Here is a 13,002-nt window from a genome sequence, read left to right on the forward strand (position 1 = left end):
TTCCAGGATTAAATTACAGGCAGAGGTGACAATCCAGAGTGAAGGGAGCGCTAGGGAACACTTCTTGAAGCCATATTTGCACAGCGAGCACACCACTTTAGATTTGCTTATTTGGGATGACTTTGAAGGGCCCTCTCATCCCCCTCCTCTGTAACTGCTTCAGGGTTTTGGATGGGGAGAAAAGAATTTCAACTTTTCTGTGTTCTAGTCCAGGGCATTTTGCCAGTACTCATATTTTTCACCTCATTGGGCTCCAACCCCCCAGCCTATCCCTTCACACTCCCTCAGTCTTAGGTCACTTGGAACTCGGGCTTCTGAGGCTGTGTGCAGCTGGCCGGACATGAAGGACACAGTGGGTTGGAAGTGAGGTAGATGGCTCTCTCCTACCCTCATTCAAGCCTGATGCCACTGACGTCTGTGTCATCTGGGACTCAAAGGGGACAGGAAGAAGAGGTGAGCAGCCCAGACCTGGTTGAGTAAAAGTTTCAACAACCAGGAGCAAGAGAAGAAAAAGGAGAGGAGAGCTACTCAGCTTGATAGGGAATTTCCCGCCGGGATTCTGAGGTAGGTAGACCTCCCCGCTTCTTTCAAAAAACAGGGTGGGCCTGAGTGGTGCTGGGAAGTCACTCTCATCTCTGTCAAAAGCATTGAAAATCTCTCAGACCCTGATGGGAGCCTCATCTCCCCACAGACCCTAATGGGGTCAGGCTTCCTATTCTCAGCCAACTGTGGTGAGCGTTTTGCTACTTCAGCAACAGCAGAGGGCGACTGGTGCTTCAGCTCTGTGGGCTTTAGGGTGTCAACCTCACTCCTCAGCCTCTTTGTCCGGGCTGGAAGGCTTTCCAGTGAGCTGTGGTCTCTGAAAATTTCTAAATGCTATCTTCTGACTGTTGGAGGTTCCCAATTCAGAGCCAGGAAATGCACAGAATATCCCAATGTCAGTGGTTAGCAGAGATGACCAAGAAGGTCCCTTGGAAGACACTCAGGGATGGTTCCCTCCCTTCAGAAGTCCCGATTGCCAGGTGAGGTTGGGGCTGAGAAGAGCACTTCCAGACAGGGCGAGATGTAAGCTGGCACTTTTCTGGGAGGTGTTTTGGGAATATGAACCCAGAAACTGGAAAACGTTGGCAATTTTATTTCTAGGACTTATGTATCATAAGTTAAAAGTCAGAGACTCAGACAAAGATGTTAATCACAACATTATTTATAATAGCAAAAAACTGGCAACAACTTAAAGGCTAACCATTCGAGTCTGGATAAACAATGTTTTAACCATACTGTAGAATATTATCATGTAGACTTTGAAAAGGTTTTTCTAGTTTTCAACAAGGACCTTCTGTACAGCACAGGGAGCTCTGCTGAATATGATGTGGCAGGCCTGGATGGGAGGGGAGTTTGGGGGAAACTCCCATGTATGTGTATGTGTATGTGTATGTGTATGTGTAACATGTATGTGTATGGCTGAATCCCTTTGCTGTCTACCTGAAATTATCACAACATTGTTAATCAGTTATATTCTAATATAAAAGTTTAAAAAATTCAAAGATCTTTCTAGTTCTAATTACATGAAAAAATATTAACTGAAAAAAGCTTATAAAGCAATAACAATATATCCCACATATATAAATGCTATAGCTATCCCTCTGAATATATAGAATAGACTGAAAGAAAAAACACAAAATATATTTATACATTTGAATAGAAAATTTATTACTTTCATTTTCCAAGTGTTTTCTTTTTCTATCAGGGGGAAAAAAAAGAAATCTTAAGGACAGTTGTCACTTGCTGCCAAATTGAAGGTAGTCTTTCTCCAGTGATTTAGTCGCTAAGTCACATCTGACTCTTGCGACCCCATGGACTGTAGCCTGCCAGGCTCCTCTGTCCATGGGATTCTCCAGGCAAGAATACTGGAGTGGGTTGCCATTTCCTTGTCCAGGGAATCTTCCCAACCCAGGAATCGAACCCAGGTCTCCTGCATTACAAGCAGATTCTTTACCCACTGAGCTACAAGAGAAGCCCTAAAGTGAAAGTCACTCAGTCATGTCCGACTTTTTGCGATCCCATGGACTATATAGTCCATGGAATTCTCTAGGCCAGAATACTGGAGTGGGTAGCCTTTCCCTTCTCTAGGGGATCTTCCCAACCCAGGGATCGAACCCAGGTCTCCCGCATTGGAGGCGGATTCTTTACCAGCTGAACCACAAGGAAAGCCCAGGCTTTCTCTGATCCTACATATTTCACGCTGAGCAGACCTCACCTGGAACCCAGATGCTTCTGTTTTTCTGCACTGTGCTGTCCACCCCCAGTCATAACAGGGGAATAGAAAATTATGTTGCTATCAGTGGGAAGTGATCAGAGCTCCATTCATTGGAAGACAAACACCCTTGTTGTCATACCAAGCCCTGAAAATAAAGCTTGGAGTATTTCCATCTTTCTCCACTCGGGTGATGCTGAGGGTGCTTACACACGAGGGCCATAAAGTTCTACATGACGCCTTTCTTCCATCTGGTGTGCTTTGGTGGTGGCTGGGGCCTCTAGTTCGGGGTAAACATCAAAACCCCTGACCACAGCTATTGGTACCAGCTTCAAACACATAGCAACCACCCTCACGCCTTAACTGATGAGGGATTTGTCCAAGAGCCTGGGCATCATGATTCCTGGGCTCCAAGCCTCACAGGTGACTCACAGACAGCCCCAGGCTGTGCCTCCTGGCCTCAGTTTCCCTGGCTTGCCCTGTTGATACTCCCCACCTACTGTGTACAGTGTTAATAGGGGTGAGGTGCTTTGAACTCCTCAGATGAAAGAGGCGGGGGAAGTAGCACCCAGTTATTATCCTGTATGCCGCCAGGCGTGGGAGTCGAGGTCGACTGCTTTCACACCGTTCCAGTCCAAAGAGCCTCCTTATAGCCCCTTCCTCTCTGCCTTCTGCTCTGATGGCCAAAACTAAGAAAGCAAAGCTCAGTCACCCCCATCTCAAGGCCACTTCAGAACACTTTTCCTAAGTTGAATTCCCCACCTGTCAAAATCACCAGTCATCTACGTTCCCCCTGATTTACGACTCAGGAATACTCTACAGGTGTCTAAATTCTTTCTCCTGATTGGCTACAAACCCTGTGGGAGAAGGGATCGTGACTTTTCACCACTAAGGATTCACCATATAAGAAGTCAGCAGAGCAAGTGTGAGAGAGCCAGGCTGACCAGGATTCAAACTCCTCAGTTTTCTGTTTCCTCATGTAAAGTAGAGCTTAGCACTATTCCCCATCTCACCATCTCATCTGTATCCCTAGGCGTTCCTGTGAGAGTCATATGAGGACTCTCTGTGTGGAAGCTCTTTGTGATATGTGAAGCCCATCCCATGTGTTAACAGGCCTGAGTGTCTGCAAATAAGACTACTGGCACAACTGCCATCTGTCCCCTTCTGCCTCCAGGCTACAACTGAAAGAAAATTAAAATTAAAAAAAAAAAAAAAAGCCTGGGGCGCCACCTACTGGCTGAAAATATGAATTGCACCCAACCCGCTGCAACAGCAAAGAAGCTAGTACCAGTATTTCCAACCTGGAGTCATCGTAATTTTTGCCACAGCCTTCGTGATACCATATTATATACTAATATTTTTCTTTCAACAACTCATTTTGTATAAATAACTTCATTTTAAAACCAACTTTAATCATTACTATAAATGGAAAACTAATTAACACTTGCCCCTCAAAAGAATAAAACTGTGAAATAAATACAATGAAAATAAAACACTGTGAGATCTGCTAGGAAGTGGGGCTTGTGAAAGCTCAGGCTTGAGTTCACTGTTAGTGCTGAAGACAAACAAAGGAGCACAGCTGGAGACTGAGTCACCCCTCCAGCCATGATCCTGGGCTTGGGGGCAACATTGCCCTGGAATACCAAGAAACAGGCCTCTTCTGAGGAAAGGTGAACTTCCCATGTTCCCACTTCCCTTAGCCAGGGTGGCGGAAGGAAAGTTTGGAAGCCACAAGAAGTAGAAAATAAGCTCTTGTATTGCAGCATATTCCATCGGAGCCTGAGTGGGTCAGTACTGAATGCCCGGTGGCAGCGCCCATAGCTCACAAGGGTGCTCTGCTTGGCGACACATCTGGCTTCAGGCCAGAAGTCCTCCACAGGCCTGAGTATCCCCTAGCCTGTCTCCCAGCTCTGGCCCGGAGAGCTGCTCTTGGATCTGCAGCCGCTGAGCTGCCCAGTGGGTCACTGGGAGCCGCCACTTTCCCCAGTGCTGGGTCGTGTGTCTTGTCCTCTGGAGCCCAGCTTGCTGCTACAGCTGCATGGCCTCCTGCTCCACTGACTGCTCTGAGGGCGCCAGGTACTTCTCCTGGAGGCCCAGGGTGCTGATGGGGGGGCTTGTCAAGGCTGACAGCACAGGCAAGGATGGGGAACTGGTCTGGGCAGGATCTGATCTCTGTGATGCCTGCCTCCCAACTGTGTCTGGCAGGTTCCTCCCATCCTGTTCCCTTCCTCATAATTATAGCTTCAGGCCATGGGGACCAACTGGCCTGAGAAGTCCCTTGAAGCATCCAGACCCACATGCTCCTCTTCGTGCCTCTTCCCCACACTGCTGAGCAGCAGAGGACTGGAGTGCGCCAACCTTCCGGCTCTGTGTTGCGGCACACGCTCTGGAGCCATGCCCCTCAAACATGGCACAGCCCTCAGCGCCCATCCCTGCTACCCACCTGACGAACCTGCCCTCTCCTCTTCCTTTTCTTGCTTCAGTGAGCACAACCACCCCTGAAAAGTCAAAGTGTTAACTGCTTAGTTGTGTCGGACTGTGACCCCCTGGACTACAGCCCATCAGGCTCCTGTGTCCATGGAATTCTCCAGGCAAGGATACTGGAGTGGGTAGCCATGCCCCTCCAGGAGTCAGATCCATGTTCCTCCAGGAGTCAGAGGTTTTCCCCATCCAGGGATCAAACCTGCATTGCAGGCACATCCTTTACCATCCAAGCCACCAGGGAAGCCCTACAACCACCCCTACCACCTGGGAGTCTTAACTTCTGCTCCACCTAATCACCTGGGCACCAGCTCTGGTTGTCTATCTCCTTAGAATTTTTCCCAGGCCACACCCTTTTTTCTATTCTCACTATCAGTTCATCCGTTCTGACCTGGAGGCTAAAAACGCTCCTGCTCCCAATCACATCCCTTAAATGCACCTTCTGAACTTAGAGGCGCTTTTCAAAAATGGACATCTGATCACATCACGCTCAGCTCATGGGTAGGATGCTGGTTCCCACTGGCCACCCACAGACCGAAGTCCACACTCCGCCACTGCCCACTTCCCTTGACCACTGCATCGCCCCTTCTCCTTCACGTTCAAGACACCAGGCAAACTGAAGTCCCTGTGTCTCTCCCTAGTGACCAGTGCCCTTTCATGGCTGGGCCTCTGTATTTGTTGCTCCGTCTGATCAATGTCCTCCCTTATCCTCAGGTACAGACAACCCTGAAGCCTTCTAAGGGACCAGCCACCAGTGAGCCCACTGGTCAACAGGAAATCAGTGAGCCCACTGGTCAACAGGAAACTAGTCTCCACGGTGGAGGCTAGTGAGGAAGGATACGAGGAGAAGTGGAAGTCAGCTCCCATGGCGGCAGACATCATGGCCTCCAGGCTCCGCTGCTCCTGGACCCCAAAGCAGTAGCCATTGGCTTTATCCACAGCCTGCAGCACCCGCTGGATACTCTCCTTATCCTGAGTGGGGAGGAGAGAAACAGAGGTATGTGGAATTGAGGTTGTACCAAACCAACTGCATTCTCCAAATATGCCCCCTCCATCTTGCCTTGTGAAGCCTCTAGTCCATGAAGCTTCCTTGGCCTGGAATCTATCTACAGTGTCCCCAGAGGCCTGGCTACACCCCATCTTTCCTGACTACCAACTCACCCAAATTAGAACAGATAAGCTCCTCCATGCACACTCACCATCCCCTGGGTTTATCCCCACTGTAGCTATGAGCCTATCATCTTACTATTAACAAGTTAGTAACTCCCCCACTGGACTGTGCACCCCTTGAGGTCAGGAACTTGTGTGCCCAGGCATCCCCAGTGCATGGCATAGCACTTAACTAACAGCAGGCACCCAGTAAATATGCATGTAACTTATTTGTTCCTCCATGTAAAAGTGGTAAGGATGGTCCCTAGATCACATAACGGGAAAGAGATCAAAACAGTGCATGTAACAGTCCTTAGCACACACACACAAAATGTGTAATACAGAAAGCCTTCAACAAGTTGTAAATTGTACAATTAATATTATAGGGTTCACCTCCTCATTGTAGAGGAGAAAAGTGTGGCATTAAACAGAAGAGACAAGTTCTTTTAAGTCAGCAGAAAGGAATCTAATATGCACCTTTGTCTCCCAGGTGCCCTTTGCAGGGTACAAGGTGAGAGGCACAAGGGTTGAGTACTACTTCACAAAGTCAACAGACAGTTGCATCTGGAAAGAGCCTGAAAGACTTGTCCCGGGCCTTGGACAAGTCCCTGGCTGGGGACTTTCTGAACTCATCCATTTTCACACAGAGGAGGTAACATATGTGGAGAGAACCCAGCAAAACAGAACAGATTAGGGCCAAAATCTGGTCCATCCTTTTTACTGGATTCCTGCCTACCACTGGTTTTGAAGCCAATGAGACTGAATGATAGCCGGACCCAGGACAAAGACCACTGTTTGAGGCCTCAAAGCCTCCTATATCCTTGGTCTGGAAGTGCAGTTCCAGGCACTTCAGAGACAAAAGCCAAGGGAGGAGTCCTTCTAGTGCCTAGTATAAGCACACCTCGGATATACTGTGGGTTGGGTTCTAGAGTATTCCAATAAAGCAAATCCCGCGATCAAGTGAGTCACATGAATATTTCGGTTTTCCAGTGCATATAAAAGTTGTGTTTCTGCTATACTGAAGTCTACTAAGTGTACAATAGCATTATGTCTAAAAAAAAAAAATACATACCTTAATCAAAAAGTACTTTATTGCTAAAAAATGCTAACTATCATCTGAGCCTTCAGTGAGTCATAATCTTTTTGCCGGTTGAGGGTCTTGCCTCCATTTTGAAGGCTGCTGCCTGATCAGGGTGGTGGTGACTGAAGGCTAGGATGGCTGTTGCAATTTCTTAAAATAAGACAACAGTGAAGTGTGAAGCATTAATTGACTCTTCTTTTTATGAACCATTTCCCTGTAGCACGCAATGCTGTTTGACAGCATTTAATAGCATGAGAGTAGAACTTCTTCCAAAATTGGAGTCAGTCCTCTGAAACCCTGCTGCTACTATATCAACTGAGTTCATGGGATATTCTAAATCCTTTGTTGCCATTTCATCCTTCACAGTATCTTCACCAGTAGTTTCCATCTCAAGAAACCACTTGCTCTGCTCATCCTTGAGAAGGAACTCATCCATTCAAGTTTTTCATGAGATCGCAGCAATTCAGTCACAGCTTCAGGCTCTTCTAATTCTAGTTCTCTTGCCATTTCTACCAATCTGCAATTACGTCCTCCACAGAAGTTTTGAATCCCTCAAAGTCACCCAAAGGGCTGGAATCAATGTCTTCCAAACTCCTGTTAATGTTGATATTTTGACCTGTTCCCATGAATCACAGACGTTCTTAATGACATCTAGAATGGGGATCCTTTCCAGAATATTTTCAATTTACTTTGCCCAGAACCACGAACTGAATCACCATCTATGGCAGCTACACCCTTCAGAAATGTATTTCTTAAATACTAAGACTTGAAAGTCAAAACGATTCCTTGATCCATGGGCTGCAGAATGGATGCTGTGTTGGCAGGCATGAAAACATCTCCATCACAGTCCTTGGGTGAATAGGTGTCTTGTTAATGAGCAGTAATATGAAAAGTGTCTTTTTTTCTGAGTAGTAGGTCTCAATAGTGGGCTTAAAATATTTAGTGAAACATGTACACAGATGCGCTGTCATCCAGGCTTTGTTGTTTCATTTACAGAGCACAGACAAAGTAGATTTAACAGAATTCTTAAGGGCCCTAGGATTTTCAGAATGGTAAATGAGCTCTGGCTTCAACTTAAAGTCACGAGATGCATTAGTCCCTAACAAGAGTCAGCCTGTCCTTTGAAGCCAGGCACTGACTCCTCTCCAGCTACAAAGTCCTAGATAACATCTTTCAGTAGAAGGCAGTTCTGTCTACACTGAGAATCTGCTTAGTGATGCCACCTTCATGAATTATCTTAGCGAGATCTTCTGGGTAATTTGCTGCAGCTTCTCCTTAGCGCTTGCTGCTTTACTTACACTTTCATGTTACCGGGGTGGCTTCCTTCCTTAAACCTCAGGAACCAACCTCTGCAAGTTTCAAACTTTTCTTCTGTAGCTTCCTCACCTCTCAGCCTTCAAAGAACTGGAAAAAGTTTGCTCTCAGCCTTGCTCTGGATTGGGCTTTGGCTTAAGGAAATGCTATGGCTGGTTTGATCTATTCAGACCTCTAAAACTTTCTCCATATCAGCTTTCTGATATGCTGAAAGATTTCTGTTGTGCTTTCTTACCACTCCTGTGTTCAGTGAAGTAGCACTTCTGATTTCCTTCATGAATTTTTCCTTTGCATTTACAACGTGGCAAACCATTTGGCACCAGAGGCCTAGCTTTCGGCCTTTCTTAGCTTTTCGACATGCCTTCCTCACTAATTTTAAGTATTTCTAGCTTTTAAAGTGAGAGATGGGAAGCTCTTCCTTTCACTTGAACAGAGGCCAGTGTAGGGTTATTAACTGGCCTAATTTTCACATTGCTGTGTTTTAGGGAATAAGGCCACCCAAGGAGAGGAAACGAGATAGGGGAACAGCCAGTCAGCGAAGCTGTCAAAATACACATGCCATCTGTGGATTAAGTTCACTGTCTTATATGGGTGTAGTTGATGGTGCCCCAAACAATTATAGAGAGTAACATCAAAGATCACTGATGACAGACCATCATAACAAATATAATAATAATGAAAAAGCTTAAAACATTGTGAGAATCATCAAAGTGTGACATGGAGACATAAAGTGAGCAAATGCTGTTGGAACATACACTTGTTGAATGCAGGGTTGCCACAAACCTGCAATTTGTTTAAAAAAAAAAAAAAAAAAGCAGTAGCTGTGAAGTACAGTAAAGTGAATTGCAAAAAAATGAGATGTCCTTAGGGTCTGCCGGTCTGCAGTTAGCACTCTTGAGCTTTCACTGTCCAAGGCCCAGGTTCAGTCCCTGGTTGGGGATTCCACAAGTTGCGCAGCATGTCCGAAAAAGAGAGAGAAAGAAAAAAAAGAAGTATGCTTGTACCTGGATATTGAGAGGGATGAAGGAGACTAGGCTGTAGTCTTCAATGAGCTGCACCAGTTTCTCATTGAGCTGCCGATAGTGGCGGAAGAAAGGATCCGAAGCAAGATGGTCCAGCAGGTAGGAGAGGTCCAGGACCTCTGTGTAGTAGTCCAGGTTGAAGGCTAAGAAGAGAAACTGGTTAGCACAGGGAACTCTATTCAATATCCTGTGATAAAGATAAACCACAATGGAAAAGAATACGAAAAAGAATATTTATATATGTGTAACTGATTCACTTTGTTAACACCACATTGTAAATCCATTATACTTCAATTAAAAAAGAAGAGAAGAGAAACTGGTATTAGGAGCAGCTGGAATCAGGCAAAAGACCTGAGAACAGGGAACGTTATTTTTTTCTTTCTTCCTTTACCTTCATTCACTCACTCATTCATTCAACAAACATTTGTTGAGGCAGTGAAATGAACTTACTAAGAAGAAAACAACTGATTTCACTTGTTGGCTCTGCCATTTACTAGCTCCCTGGGCAGTTAGCCACCTCATGAGGCTACTGTGAGGATTAACTGCTATAAACCTCAGTGTCTCGTTCAGAGAAGTGCCTGATCAATGGTAATAAGACTGAATATGTACCAATAATACAGCTTGGCCCCTGCCTCACGAGGCTCACAGCCAGGCAGTGCCCCCAGGACCTGGCACAGACACTCTAAGTCATCTACCTAGCAGGCTAGCCTCTCGGGAAAATGACTTTCCCTTTCTGGGCCAGTTCCTTCCTAGCGTAAAATGAGAAGATCAGAATAGATGACTCAGAGGTCCCTGAACTCAGTTCTCTGAATACAAACTTCCTCCTAAGAGAAGGAAAGTGGGCCTTCCCACATTATCCATTTCTGCCTGGAAGACTCAGGCAGTTGGGAACTCTGCAGGTCTGTCCCAAAGTCAGTTGAGGGAATCTGGCTATCAGGACCAACTGACTCACGCCCTGAGCTCTGCTTTCTGTATTCTTACCAGCCCTGATTAGAAACTGCCACCCCTGTGCCTGCAAGGAAGAAAATGTGGGCATTCCAACAAACTTCTTGGATTGTCTGACAGCTGTGTTTCTCACTGAGAATGGAGAAACTGCAGCCAGGTACGCTGGCACTTGGATTTCCTCTCAGCTAACATGCTAGCTGACCTTGGGCTATTCATGTAACTTCTCTGGGTCTCAACTGCCTATCTGGTGTGTACCTCAGTCTCCTGTGATGACTGGCAAGAGTCAAAGCTAGAAATGCAGAGGACAAACAGGTAGCCATCGCGAGTGGAGGCTGTGAAGCGGGAGAGAGGTTTGGAAGGACACAAATCTGCACACAGATAAACTGGGGTTTATCTTGTCAAGAGATGGCCAGGACTCTGGGCGGAGGTGGTCCCTCCAAGGTGCTGACATCCTTCTGTGTCCCAACTGGCAGCCAGTCACCCACCCTGGACAAGGCCCTGACACTTCACTCTCCCCCCAACCTCCTTTCAGCTGTTCTTCTCTATGTTCCTTTGTGGCTGAAGATGGTATTTAGAGAACTGATGCTCCAGTCAGCAGAGAGCTAATTTTGCAGGAGAAAAACGCTGGCAGTTAGAACCCTAGGCAACACCCCTGCCTCGTGCCAGCCTGCTTCTCCCTCTGTTGTTCCCACCTTTATCCATCCACTGGTTCAGTCAGAAATGTGAGGGCCATTCTTAATTCATCTAGGTCCAATCCACCAGCAAATCCTATTTCCTGAGTTAAGTTTTATATCTATCTCCTTCTCTTTGTTCCCACTAACCACCGCCTGGGTTGCTGCAAAACCCTCCTACAGGATCTGTTTTCATTCTCGCCTCTTTCAATTCACAAAGCAGCCAGAAGGGCCTTTTCAGTTCACGGTGCTCTCCTGCTTCATATTCATCAGCGGCTTTCCTCTTTAGCCCCTGCCCACCCCTCTGACCTCTCTTCCTCCTATCACTCTCTGAGCTACACTGGGCTCCCCCACTCCCCACCCCCTTTCCCTTGAACACAAAAAGCTCTTTCCCTAAGGGCCTTTACTGGATCCCCTGTCTAGGACACGTCTGCTTTGGCTGGCTCTTTTTACTACTCAGCTCAAACAGTACAGTTTATACCCTCCTTCTCATTCACTCACTATCCATCATTTTCTTCTAATTCCTTCATAATACATATCACCACCTGTAGCTCTCTTGTCCCCCAAACCCAGAATAGTATCTGGCACGGAGGGGCACAAAATAAATGGGCAGGGGTCAGATCTGCCTGTGGCTACTATCACCAGGCCATATATGATCCCTGAAAGCGGCTTCCTTCAGCAGAGATCTCTGCATCACTCCAGCCCAGCTGCTGCCCTGGGCTGCCAGAACGGGATCTCTTACCCAACTTCCCATAGTGTTCGATGAGGTCCATCTTGGAGAGGAGGTTGACGTGGGGCAGCTCCACATGCAGCATGGTGGCCAGGGAAGTACACAGTACCGAAATGAACTTGGCAGGGTCTGTGCAATAGTGAGAATCCACCAGGTGAACAGCAGTCAGCTGGGAAAGGAGGAAGGGAAAGGGGTGAGAGTGGCCTGGGGAAGCAGGGGACATTAGGGCCTCTGTCCCTCCCATCAGATTGGGGACTTCTGAGGGCAAAGGGCAAGTCTTCCCATTAGTCTCCTCCTCCTTCTGTTTCATTCTAACAGCCACAGCTAACCCTTATCCCAGGAGAGGTGGAACATTTTTTCCTACAAGACGCCTTGCACTGAGCCTCCCAGTGGGCACTGCATCTGACTCCACTGTTTCACTTCCTTTGGCCCACCAAGTCACAACAACAATCATCATGCCACTTTCCACAACTCCTATACTCCCAATGATCCCAAATTGGGTAGTGACACATCCATTCTACAGATGAGAAAACTGAGGTTCAGAGAGATTAAATTGACTTGACCAAGACCACACAGTGTGGTCAGTAGCAAAGCCAGAATTCGAACTCACACCTGTTTTACTTCAAAGCGTCTGGGCCCCTACCTCACTGAGGGACATGGGGGCGTGGCATCTGTCCTCCTCCCTGTCTCAGTTCTTCCATCTGCAAAATAGGCCCGCCAGACCCCAGACGCACCCTGAGGTCCCACTGCGTCATCTGGGAGAAGATGCTGCGCAAGGCTCCGTGGTGCGTGCAGAGCTCCACTTGGCCAGGGCAGTCGAAGAGGAAGTAGTGGCCGCGCAGGGGGTCGAGCTTGGCACGCAGCCAGTCCAGGTTGGCCTCCAGGTACTCCATGCAGTAGAGCAGGCCGCCGTTGGGGCCCAGCTGCAGCGCGTCCATCACGTCGCCCAGCCCCACCAGCTCGCCCACGTCCACGGCGCATTCGTAAGGCAGCCCCTCGTTGGCTGGGTCCAGGTTCACCACCGCCACGCGCCGGCCCAGCGCGCGCAGGAACTCGCTCATGCCCAGACAGTATGTGGTCTTCCCCGAGCCCGGCGGACCGATCACCGCCTGCCCAAACGCCGTGGTCGGAGCGGCTCCCGCCATGGGCGGCCGGCACACGGCTCCGTGCGGAGCAGCTGAGCGCGGCAGGGGAGGGAGACGGGAGCCACACCGGAGACAAGCTCTGAGGGCGACGACGGGATCCCCCAACGTGCGCTTCGCCCCGCGCTGAAGGCGATGCCCGGGGCTCGCCTGAGGAAGAGGAGGGAACCCGCGCGCGGTGAGGGGATCAGATGGCCAGGTACCGACGGGACC

General features: G+C 48.0%; 1 protein-coding gene across 1 annotated transcript; it reads right to left on the reverse strand.

Annotated features, from left to right (window-relative positions):
* Positions 1-1,451: 1,451 nt before the first annotated feature.
* Positions 1,452-12,998, reverse strand: GPN2 (GPN-loop GTPase 2). The gene is made up of 5 exons (XM_065930159.1): positions 12,382-12,998; positions 11,660-11,816; positions 9,284-9,444; positions 5,577-5,707; positions 1,452-4,355 (listed from the first exon to the last, which is right to left on the reverse strand). Exons 1-5 carry the CDS (start codon positions 12,790-12,792, stop codon positions 4,283-4,285), a joined length of 933 nt encoding a protein of 310 aa, XP_065786231.1. The 5' UTR covers positions 12,793-12,998; the 3' UTR covers positions 1,452-4,282.
* Between the last annotated feature and the right edge of the window lie 4 nt (positions 12,999-13,002).

This window comes from Muntiacus reevesi, chromosome 3 (assembly GCF_963930625.1).
Source record: "Muntiacus reevesi chromosome 3, mMunRee1.1, whole genome shotgun sequence".
Lineage (NCBI taxonomy): Eukaryota > Metazoa > Chordata > Mammalia > Artiodactyla > Cervidae > Muntiacus > Muntiacus reevesi.

Excerpts from the sequence above, each read along its gene's own strand:
- GPN2 (XM_065930159.1), bottom strand. The coding sequence starts at position 12,792 with ATGGCGGGAGCCGCTCCGACCACGGCGTTTGGGCAGGCGGTGATCGGT. Across the intron at positions 11,817-12,381 it reads TGACGCAGTGGGACCTCAGG|CTGACTGCTGTTCACCTGGT; the intron begins GTGCGTCTGGGG and ends CTCCTTTCCCAG. Across the intron at positions 4,356-5,576 it reads GCTGACTTCCACTTCTCCTC|CACCCTGGGCCTCCAGGAGA; the intron begins GTATCCTTCCTC and ends CCCCCCCATCAG.